Source organism: Aphelocoma coerulescens, chromosome 3 (assembly GCF_041296385.1).
Source record: "Aphelocoma coerulescens isolate FSJ_1873_10779 chromosome 3, UR_Acoe_1.0, whole genome shotgun sequence".
NCBI classification, from domain to species: domain Eukaryota; kingdom Metazoa; phylum Chordata; class Aves; order Passeriformes; family Corvidae; genus Aphelocoma; species Aphelocoma coerulescens.
In genome coordinates, this window is record NC_091016.1 from 57294584 (window position 1) to 57306889 (window position 12306).

Below are 12306 nucleotides of genomic sequence, written 5' to 3' on the forward strand. Positions count from 1 at the left end.
GAGAGAGACCATGGAAATTTATTTACTTTTTATCTATGAACAGTATGACATATAATTATAGACAAGTTTTGATACACAGGAAAACCCTTTTGTCAACCATTTTTTTGCTAAATGAAACAGCACAATAATCTTTACACATTCATATTTTGTTTTTGCTTTTTTTCTTTACAATACACAGCTTTCTTGGGTTGAAGCAAACTGCAGGACATATTGAGTACTGGTATATTACAGCTACTTACATCATTTAAGAACAGCAAATGGAGAAAAATAAGTTATTTAAATATTGATTTCATATACAGAAAGTGCAACTTTGTTAGTTGTTACATAACTTGCTTGACAGTTTTGATTCCCCAAAGGGTGTCAATTAATGATAAAAGTATCTTGGACCAAAAGTATTATTTATTCTAAAAATAATACAGTACAACTGCACAGCTGTGACTTGGTGAATCGACCACTATTGCTGCTCTTAGAGATGATGGCCTGTTTGAATAATGTGATGTTTAATGCTTCTGATCATGCTCCCAGTCTGCATCCACAGCCAGGCTCATATAAGAGCACAGGGAATTGCCATCTGGGTAGCAACAGCAGGTTATTGATGAAAGCATAGGATTATGATGGCATTTGGTAATATTTTGGGCTTGCTGCTTCTATTGTTAAATAGCTGTTTGAGTTACTAAGATACAATGGATAGATACTTAACACAGTGAGCCTGAGCAGAGCAGATGAGGATTCCAGCAGCAGGTTTCTTCTGTGCTTCCCAAGAGTTAATGAGTGAACTTCTGCTTAGAGCACTGAAGGGTTGCAAGAAGATGCAAGAGGTTATGGCTCTCATAATGCACCACCTCACCTGCTTGGGGGAATGCCACAGGTCACTGAAACCACAGCAGGGAAGCTCAAACACTGAGAAGCTTAAGGCTTTTTTTAGATTAGAATATAAACTAAAATTGCAATTCAAGTAAGACCACAAAGCACAGTCTTTAAAAGAAAACAAAAAAAATATTAAAACTCTTAAATCTCAAACTGCTCACTCCAGTCCTGATGGGTATGATTTGGTTTCCCTGGGTCACATAATCATTTAAAAGGTATGGATTTACAAAGAGAATTTGGCCAACAGGTTCAGCTTATTCCCATAAATCTCCTTCTGTTATTGAGAGGGGAAAGTGATTAATATGGGAGAGCTTCATTATATGACTTGTCTTCCCTTGCAACATGAGGCAATTTGTTTCCTATTTTATTGCTATAGTCAGCTTGGACTTTTCCCTTGCTCTGATATAACTGCTGTCCACTTACTTCTACTCTGTTCTGGTCCCTCCCAGCAATCCCAGGAAGTCTCAATACTCTTTCCATCTCCTGCTTACTGATAGTCACCATGTAAGCCTCAGAGAGGAACAAGAGAAAAATAATAATTATTAAAAAAACAATTTTTTAAACATTTTTTCGTTTGTTGTTTTTTTTTTTTAGAATCATAGAAAATACTGAGCTACAAAAGGGGACCAGTTGAGTCCAACTCCTGGCCCTGCACAGCACCATCCCCAAGAGTCACACCATGTACCTGAGGGTGTTGTCCAAATGTCTCTTGAACTCCTGTCAGGCTCGGTGCTGTGACCATTTCCCTGGGGAGCCTGTTCCAGTGCCCAACCACCCTCTGAGTGAAGAACCTTTTCCTGATATCCAACCTAAACCTCCCCTGACTCAGCTTCATGCCATGTCCTTGGGTCCTGTCCCTGGTCACCAGAGTGAAGAGATCGATACCTGCCATTCTGCTTCCTCTCATGAGGATGTTGAGACTGCAGTGAGGTCTGCCCTCAGTCTCCTCCAGGCTGAACAGACTCAGCTGTTCCTCACAAAGCTTCCCCTCCCGACCCTTCACAATCCTTGTGGCCCTCCTTTGCACACACCCCAATAGCTTAATGTCTTTTTTATATTCTGGCACCCAAAACTGCACACAGGACTCAAAGTGAGACTGCACCAGATTTTCACCAGCTGTACAAAACATGTCTGCAGTATGTCTCCTGATTCTGTCATATCAGAACATGCTGCTTATCAGACACCAAGGAGAATATTGCAGAGCTTTGCAATTTCAACTTGCATCACTGAATTAGTTGCCTTCATACGATGGTATGCAGTAAACACTGCTGAAATACGAAATGAGGGAAGTAAACCTAACAGCTATCAATTGTACCAGGAGGCAAATTAGTTATCATCTGTAGTAAAATGCATATTCATCTGCTTAAAACATGACCATGAAAGAAGGGCCACATACAGTAAGGAATCATGGAGTAACCACAATTTTTCTTTCACCAGTCTGAAAGCACTTTATCAGGAGAAGTCATTAGCTCAATATGAGGCTAGGATAATTGGGGCACCAAACAGTGAAGTGCCTTGTCTGGTTTTATACAGTAAATTGATGTCAGAAATGATACTGGAAATAGCTACACATCTTGGCCTGTGCCCAGGTTTCTATACTATCTCCTTTTGCCTGCCAGACTAAGTTTGCTCTGTCTTCCATGGAACATTTGCACTACAAGAAGCTGAAGGACACACCATATATAGACCCCAAAGAAAAAGCTAATTATGTGCTATTCATGCTAATTTGTATTTGGTATATAAAATGTGTATCCAATATAGAAAAATAAAATCTGTCATTAGTCATATATGTGACTGGAAAGTTTCACATGGAGTTAGGCAGAAAAATATCATTGCATCATGAAAAATGGTTCATCACATTTGCCAGAAAAATGCTCTTTTCCAGTGAGAGGTAACATTAACAGAGTGGTGAGGGATATCAACTGTTCTAAAAATCACAGTGTTTTCGTAAGACTATATGGGAATTTTCTTCTCCATGCAATGGAATTACTGGGTCTAATGACTTCTATGGGACACAATTTGCTTTTTCAATGCAAGTGAATTTTCATTTGTAGAAACCCACTGTTTGGAATCAATATGGTCAGGATACCAAGTCAAAGCTGCGGCATAATGATTGACAATATAACACAGTACACAGAATATGATTAAAATGAAAAGCAGTTACATATATACAAGGCAGTATATCTTGGAACAGTTTAGTAACAACAGTAAATGCAGACTGTAGTGAACAAGGAGTTAACCTGACAACTGAAACCTAGCATAACCCTGCATTGTAAAAGCAGCTCTACAACACAGGAGATATTATGATGAGGCATTTTATAGAAGCTACTTCAGCTGGCAATCACCCTAAATGCAACTTAAGTGTGACAGGTTGAAACAAGGCTTGGGAAATGTGAATACAGGGAAGTGAACACTAGGTAACTGCTTAAAAGCTTATTTTAAGGGAAATAAAAAGCTGATTGCTAGAAAGCAGTTATAAAAATGACCTCAGCTCTGTACAAATAAAAAGAAGCTTTCTGACTCTCTGTGGGTTAGTTGCATTGAAGTGACAAAGATGGACCACACTGAAAACTAGTTTCAGTCCATCAACTTCAGCCTAGCTAAAGGCTTTGTGGCAACTGCGACCTATACCAAGCAACAGCAAAGATGACTGGGGAGGGCTTTGTGTTTCTCTCTAGATTGCTGAAATAAACAAAAGGCATTTGCCAAACAGCTTCTATTGGAATTTTCACTGTGATTTGTACCTGGTCTTTAGGACTGATTTCAGGTACCCGGAACCTAGATGTATGAAAAACCTAGATGTATTAGCATCACTCACAAACTCGAGGAAAATATGCAAGAATCCCCTAATTCTGTGAAGCTGTCTGATTCTCAGGCCAACCCTGCGCAGTTTATGGAACAGGAATACTTTAGATGGGTGTGAGGGGGGAGGGAAGTACCACATCTATGTTACCTGGTGGTTGCTTCTCTTCTCCTTCAGTTGCCAAAGACTTTCATATCCTTTGAAGAAGATATCTGCCTGTCCTGGGGAGCCACTTCCTTGATCCCTTTAGCTACGTGAAGTAATTAGAGTGATACTGGTGCAGGAAGAAGCAGTGGATTCTCGACCAGACAAGGTCACACTATTGAGCATGTTAAATTGCCTCTGGATCAAGAGGTTTGAAGAGTCTTGCTGCTGCCAGGAGCTTGCTTATGTGCCTTTCCTCTGTGATGCCAGCTTTTTGAAGGCAAGTTTGTGACAGAGAAGGCACTTTGCTCAGTGTGTTGAATCCTGCTTCTGTGAGCAGGCTGGAATACATAGGCAGACCAATGGAAATCAGCCAGTCAGATACAGAGGTGATGAGTCCTGGGGACACAGGTTTACGGCAAATTTCTGTGAGTCCTCCACTTGGAATCTGGGGAGTAAAAAAAGAAAGAAAAGAGAACCTTTAATGTTAAACATCTCTGATTCTACAACAACTCTTTTTTCTTTTTATTTTCTCTTCCAAACTGGTAGACAATTTCATAGCAGATGTTTTAACTTCTCTCATGTCACATTTGTCAGTATGAGAGTGGTGTGGGCTTAAAGGCTCAGATCCCTTGGCCAGAAGCAATGACAACAATTTTGGCAATACAGACACAGTGGGCAGTATCCAGCTGTTTGGCTGACTGTCAAGTACCATTCTGAATTAGTTTGAGATCAGTAAAGAATACTCAGTAACAAGACTTTTCAGAGTGATCCATTTAATTTCTCAGTAAGGCAAGAGAATACCAATTTTGCCTATTACCTCCTCAGACATACAAAGTTCCCCCAGAAAAAGCCATCAAAGTTTTTGATGGTTTCTCCCTTCTGCTTTTCCCAAGGAGGAGTGGACACTAGTATAGTTTAAGAAATGAAAAAGGAGTGTAAAACCTTTCAGATTTTAATACAGAAGCATTTAACACATGCCACCCTTAGTGAGCAAGTCTCTGTTACCACTGCTTGCAGTCTGCTTAGACTTTTAAGGCCATTACTTGGTCAAGAGAGGGCTATCCACTCTCAGCTTCTGACTGTCCTCATTTAGGACTGGGGGAGGTACCCCCTGCCCCTGCAGTACCTCTGCTTGTGCTGTACCTGCTGGATGAACACAAGGAGCACTTTGGTACCAGGACTTCTCAATTATCTCCCTTTACTACTAGTTAGTCCTTTTAAAAGTCTGCTCATAAATAAGAAAATCTGCTTCATGGGAATACTCACTGCCATACGATGCTGCTTCCTCAGCTGCTTTACCCGGATTTGGTCCATGTTTGTAGCAACGTCCTTCTCAGGCTGCTCTAAGTCTTCAGAGTACCTCTGTACCAAAGCCTCAGGAATGCCACAGCGACCATGCTGAATGTTGCCAGCCAGACACAAAGGAGAGAGGACAGATTAAAGAAGTGTATCTATACAGACCAAACAATGCAACAGAAAGAGAAGTGCAGGATGGGAGCAAGAAGGAGCTTTCGTTGAGGTTCCAGGAAAACTGAAAAAGTAATCCCTAAAAGACTCCTTCTTTCCCCCCACAAAAAGATGTACTAGTTGATGCTATCAAGTCAGAGTTTCTTGGCAACATAAAATCTAATCATTACCTCCTTTTTCAGTTCTACTCCCCCATATTAGTAGAGAAAGAGACATTTTCATGCCCAGTGCCACCAAGGCACCAGTGGTCTGAAAAGATGAAGGTTCAGAGTAAGTCTGGGATTTCTGAGTCCGCCACAACACAAGAACTACTTTAGGCATACAGTCTGATAGAAAAGACAAACAGAGTTATAGAATGTCTAATGTCCCAATGATTGTTAGCTTATCTTGGCCACCCACAAAAAATGTCAGATACAATGAATGACAGACTATCCCTTGGAATGCTGGCAGAATAAAACCACTGAGGTGATTACCACTTACCTTGTCTGAGTACGGTTCTTCAGTAAGATCAATGTCTTCAGACTGCAGCTTGTTTTCTATGACCATTTCCAGATCCATTCCTCTGCTACAAGAGACTTTCCTTGCTGATGCAGGACCGAGCTTTACCACATGCTGCTGAACACTAGCAGTCTCTGGGAGCTCCGACAGCCAGGGTGGCAGTGGGCTAGGAGGGCTACTGGGCTCCTGTTCAGAAGATGTCCTATGGACAGGTACTCCATGACAATCAATGGGAGTGGAGGAGCTGGTCTTTTTTACTGGCAAACATGGTGCTTCTAAACTTGAGTGGTTTCCACTTGTGGTCATGGGAGGATGATATAATCCATTAGAAAGGCGTTCTCGGCATTTTTTGGCAGGGACAGGCGGCGGCTGAGAAGGATTTTTTGGTTGCATTCTTGCCTCGTTTATGCCTTTTTGCTCAGCTTCTAGCCCTCCCTTGAGGACTGGAGCATAATCAGCCCGTGCAAGGTCATGAAAACCTTTACTCTGTATTTCCAGAGGTGTCCTTGTTGCATGATGCATCACTAAGGCAGGCTGAGCTTCACAGTTTTTCAGGGGGAATGGAGCAGGCTTTCCACCTGCAGTCTCCATTACAGAGAAGTTCAATTCCTTAGCTCTTCCTTTCTGAGAATTAGCAGCTCCTTTGCCCTGCTTAGCCATGAAATCATCTACCTTACAGCTGCTTCCATGAGACTGAGGCGGCAAGACAGAGCCAGTTGCCTTTTTAGCTATATCCAGTGAATCCTGAGGAAAAGAACCTACTTTCTTGTTAGTGTCCTGTAAGTTAGTATGGGGTTCTCCCTGGAGATCATCCAGTGAGTGGGATCTTGGCCATGTGTCTACACCCTGGGGGCCATCCAGAGTTTCATAGCTTCGACATACAGCAACTGGTAAACTTCTGCGGTTCTTCTTCAGACCCGTGACGGCCAGAGGCTGGACAGAGCTCTTCAGAGCACGATGTGCACAACTCAGCCGGCTTTCTTTTTCCCCTGGCTGCAGAGTTTCTATTGACTTGGTCAGTGGAAGGGTGGGATAATTTGATAGCTGGTTTCTGCTGAAATCCCTAAAGCTATGCTCACTTGCTGATTTTGAGGGAGGAAGACAGGTCCTTCGAGTCTTACCTAGAAACAAATAAATTCACCATTAAAAATAAAATCTCCAGCATAAATAACAGATCACTTCTAAATGCTTTTGAAACAAAATTATTTATTCCCTTTTTGTTAATTCTAAAGGTAAAGGAACTCAATGGCATTTCAAGCATAAAGATTTGATTTGAACTTAATCTTTAATAGTAAATGTTATCTTTTAAGTAAAATGCATCCAAAATACTTAATATCCTTCCTGCTCTCCAGTGTGCAGAGATTTGAGGTTTAGCTCATATAAACCTTGTTCAGTGTAGAAATACTGTATCCTACAGTTAGAACTGATACCTTATACTCATTGTGTGAAGTTGTTTGACAGCCCCCCCTGAAATAACTCAAAAGACCTACATTTTTTTCTTCTCTAATTTGTTTAATATATAAATAATAATGTTAATCTTTTAATAAAGTTTACTAGTTTGCATGGGATTTTTTTTAAAGATCCTTCCTGTTTATGAATTTTTAAATTATATGCCAATAATGTTATTTCATCTTTTAAATGAGCCGCAAACTATTTGCAATGGCAAAACAGAGAGCAAGAAAGTGCATGAAGACCGGTTTTGCATCAGCCCCTTTGGAAAGCTACTTTCAGGGATGGCAGAGTTTTATAGAAAAAGATCTTAAGAGATGGAGAAGTGTTTCAAAAGGGAGTTTCAAGTGTGACTAACCTCAGTCTCAAATCATAGTGTGTACTTTTAAGCAATACATGCTTTCTTCTTATACTCTTTGCCTTCAGAGCTTTATCCTGAAAGAAGTTCAGTGCTTGTCTTTTAAATACGTGAACATATGCTGTTCACCTCGCATATGAATGAAAGGAACCTGTTTAACCTAAAAAAATAAATACCTTGCTTTCTCTTGCCTCTTACTCTGCTTAAGGAGTTTAAAAAAAAAACAAGTATCCAGAAAACTAGCAAAGAAAATGGAGGTTACATTTAAGAAGGTATAAGGAAAACACTCTCAAAAAAAAGTTAAAATCAAGGCGTGCTTATGAGGATGCATGTGAGTACACAGGAACTCCTTTCTCAGAAGCTGTATAGTTCACAGTTCAACTCAAGCTAAGTATCACCATTTCCCCACAATGCTAATAGAGACACATCCCACACTGAAGCTGTCTCCCTTGGTGCTACTTTGAATTCAGGTAACTCAGAGAAGTAGCAGAAAGAAACTCTCTGTCTGCACCCTTCCACATGGAGCTAGGCCACCACCTTCTGAAAATAACTTGCAATCACATTAAGAAGATGTGTAAGAAATGTTACATTCAATTTTTAGTGCCTACAGGCGCTAATGTCAATATGTAATGAGCATGGAAAGGAGTGTTCTCTTTCTATTATTCATATTTGCTAGCACATGCCTGACTTGTGAAGTAATTCACCCTCTTGTCTGGGGGTTGCTGTCACAGCTCACACAACAAAATCCATGTGCCTTCTTTTCAATCTGATATATCAATCAGGGGTTACACAGTTTTTAGGAAAGTTCACTCAGGAACGTCAGTACTAAAAGAAAAGTTGTGAAAAACCCTACTACTGTGCAATATAAGCTCTTACTGAAGCCATAAGGGTATCTAATAAGCAGCATTTAATTTCTTTAGAAATGGGGTATGTCTGTGTAAGGCCAGTAGCGTGGGAATGGAAAAAAGAAGAAATAAGGAACAGGAAAAGGAAGAAAAAAAAACAAACAAGAAAAGAGAAATTTTGTGAAAGTAAAATCAAATCTTCAGTTCATTCCAACCCTGTTAGGCAAACATATACAAATGAGGTGAGAACGGGAGGAAGTTCAAAATATTTTGTCTATAACATGTATAACCGAACATGCAATCTTTATGGTCGCTGCTTCAAAATGGTTTAAAAGGTACTGCTAGGTTCAATGCTATGGCTTTGTACAGAGGACAGTAGTTGAGAACATAATTTCTTTTAATGTGATTTAAGTGAAGAGCAATATCAGGAGGGGAGCTATGATTTATTTCTCTTTTTTCATCTACTCCTTCCTTCCTCCTGTCAGGCGCAATTTCATTATGCTTCTGAGACACTAAAAATGGAAGGTAATATTTCCTGAAAACAGATTTTTAAATATATTTTTAAGCTGTTTTCATGGAGAGTTATATAAATAATGTCCACAAATGTAACATTGCCTACCTTAAGAAAAAAAAAAAGGGAAACAACCTGCAAGGGTTAAAGTGTATAGCTAGTAAAGTTTAAACCACATTTTTAATGCTAGGATTTTTGATAATAACTCAGTCTTATGGATCCCTGATACAGTTATGCAGTCTAATGCCTTTCATAGGGCTGTAAACCATAGAGGCATTTCTGATTTAAATGTGTGCAGGACACAGATGTCTGGGTAAAAAATAAGATTACAAAGGTGGTCCTCACACAAAATGAAAGAAAAGTTTATATTATTTCAGTTCAAGCTATAGGAAATACTTCAGCTCTTCTGTTTGATGTTATGGTGCAGTTCTTGCTAAACAAAGCATTGTCCACCTCTCATGATACTTCTTGTTATTATGATACAGGGAAGGAACTTTTCCATTCCTTGTCATCATCTGTCTCAGAAGAAAGAAGACTGTCTTGTGTAATTGTTCTAGAGGTACCATAGCTACAGCAAAAATTTTTCAGTGCTTATCACAGTATCTTCTTCCTTATGGAAGATGGTCCTCAGAAATTTATGTATGCAAAACCAGACACAGAATGCAGTGTCCAAATCCCAGATTTTATTAACTTCATTTTGGCATTTCTTTCTGTGGCTTTAGTTTGGGTGCATTTCAAACTGCTCTGTTGACACAACAAAGATGATGGCACCTTAGACAACACTGGCCTCGTTGCTTTTTCTACTGATTACAAACAAGTAGAAATGCACATTACACTAGGCAATGTGGCCACCTGTTCTGTTGCTTCATTTTCTGACTAATCAGGACTGAATGCTTAAGTGCTTAGGATGCCTGCCTGGTACTATGGGAATCTGGGCTTCAGATTCTGAACAAATCAGAGAATACCCTTATCTCAACCTGATAAAGGCCTGTTTTTTTCGCTCATTCAAGTATGCACATTGCATGTGCAATTTTACCTCTTTACATCCCCTTGAAAAAGCTATACAGCATAACAAGTAAAGGTTCAAAGAAGCCAGGCATGAACAGGGATGGGAATGACCTATAGGGAATAATTAATAGGCCTTCTCAGACTACAAAAGAGATGACTTGGGAAGGAGTATGACAGACATCTATATACAGACATTGTTAGGTATGAAGGTTCTAAGGAAGACCAGGGGCATTCATAAGAAGTTCCAGGAAAATTGATGAATGCAAGGAAACAGCACCCAAATTTTGAAGTCCTTAAATGAGTCATTCCCCAAGAGTGTCCTGGGAAGCATCAAATATGCATGCTCTGTTCCTATACCCTTCTGTAGCTATCTACTTTTGGCCAGTCCTATGAGAACCAGATTTCTGATATGGCTTCCAAATGCAGCTCAGACTGCCGACTCCCGCACACGAAACAAGCCCACTTCCTGCCTCTAAATTGTGACTAATTGTCACAAGTCTAAGGGACAGCTTGCTCCCTCTGCCCCGATTCTATATGGACTAAGTGTCTGATCAGGGATGGTAACTTCCTGCTCTGAGGTTTTTCCTGTCTAACACTGGATAGATCACAGACTGCCTGCTCCTCACTCTCTGTGAATCAAAATAAAACCACAATGCTTTAATAAGTACACTGTAGATACCTAGGAGAATATCCAAATACTTCTGTAGTGGGACCCTGAAAAGTACTTAAAAAGATACTCTGCTATAGTACATAGCAAACCATTTTCTAGCCAAAATGTAACAGCAGCTCTGAAATCTTGAACTGACGTCAAAAGATCCAATATCAGCCCCAAACTGGACACTATACTGTTCATAGAAATATTATGTATAACCATTACCCAGAAAATGTGAAGACTGGTTTCTTCTCAGAATGCACTTCCCCTTTATGAAGTGCTGATCTGCACATTATGATATTTATACCAGACAAGTGACTATTCTAAATGAGAACAGAATGTATTTTGAAAAAAATATGCATATAAACAACTATGAACCATGAACTTTGCAATGAAGGTGAAGCACTTTTCAGATTAAATAGCCCTAACAAAATCTCTGAATGCATCAAATATTCTTTTCATAATGGTTTTCAAAACAAGCACTAAATGCATTTGTGAGAAAAAATGATGCAGAAATGCAGCAAGTCATACATAAAAAAAAATATGAAAATCATCAGCATTTCACATTCTGGAAAACTCAGAGAGAAATATTAGTTTAAATGTAAGTATCCAAGCAGACAGGCAATGCCAATTGCTTTCTAAAGGTTTTATTATATTGTTAAAATAAGGAAAGTGTACAAGCAGCACTTCAACTTCGGTGTTACAGCTATCATTATGATTGTACTTAGAGATAAAAAGAAGAGAAAATTGTCACATATGCCATATATTTAGCTATGATTCTATTCCAGCATGCCAAGTGAAGGTGGATTCATATTCAAGAAAAAAGCCTCCCCACTTTCAGGAATTTAGTATACTGTCAATTCCAGGCATTCAGCTTCAAAGCAAATTGCTATTTTCTTCAATAAAATGTTATTTTTCAGTAGCAGACTAACAGAAAATGCACATACTAAGAGAAGGATTTTTAGCTCTTATTTTAAATTGGAAAAATGGCCACTATAAGGAGTTTACAGAATCTATTTTTTCTGTTCTTGGTTTCCTATTTATGGTGAATGCTAGCAATAAATCCAGGCAGTCTGAGGCCAAGACATGGCTCAAATGCTTGGAGTGAAAATGCCTAACTCAAACCAATTTCAGCTCTTTTAATATTTCATCCCTAATGACAAGTTTAGACCATCCCAGAAGTAAAGCATATGCTCAATCAGCACAATAACCTGTTTCTTCAGATCAGAGACAGCAATCTCTATTATCATCATCTGCCTTGGTAATTTTTCAGCGCATCACCTTTCCCTGATAAGGCAATGGGAGCTGATATCATTAGCATTTTTTTCATAGTTTATTTTCTTGCCAACTTCTCAATAATTTAACTTCCTAGTGTTCATACACTAAAAAGTCCTAAATCTCTGCAGTTGGGCTCTGATCAGAGGACAATGCAACATGCAACCCAAAGCAAACAGAAAAATATGGCCTAAAACAAAGAACATTTTCTTAACAGCTTTTGTAAGGGTTCAAAAGAAATCCCTCTAATATCAGTAGAGTTCAGAGGCTTCCCTGTTGGTGGTCCTTTAGACTTGGACTGTCAGTGTACAAGCAAGTGCAAGCCTCATAAGACACAGTGGCATGAGAATATGATTGGGAGAGGAGAAGGCAGAGGAATGGCAGTGAGAAAGACTGCTGCTTTAGGATCACGAAAGAAAGACTATT

General features: G+C 39.5%; 1 protein-coding gene across 14 annotated transcripts in view; it reads right to left on the reverse strand.

Moving 5' to 3' along the window:
- Window positions 1-12306, reverse strand: part of SASH1 (SAM and SH3 domain containing 1) — a 535562-nt gene continuing 523256 nt past the window's right edge. For all 14 annotated transcript variants that reach the window (XM_069010408.1, XM_069010410.1, XM_069010406.1 and 11 more), the window contains 3 exons: window positions 5765-6903; window positions 5084-5215; window positions 1-4262 (listed from right to left, as the gene is read on the reverse strand). In XM_069010408.1, the coding sequence (XP_068866509.1) occupies window positions 4002-4262; window positions 5084-5215; window positions 5765-6903 (1532 nt within the window). In that variant the 3' untranslated portion in view covers window positions 1-4001. The remainder of the gene's footprint in view (window positions 4263-5083; window positions 5216-5764; window positions 6904-12306) is intronic.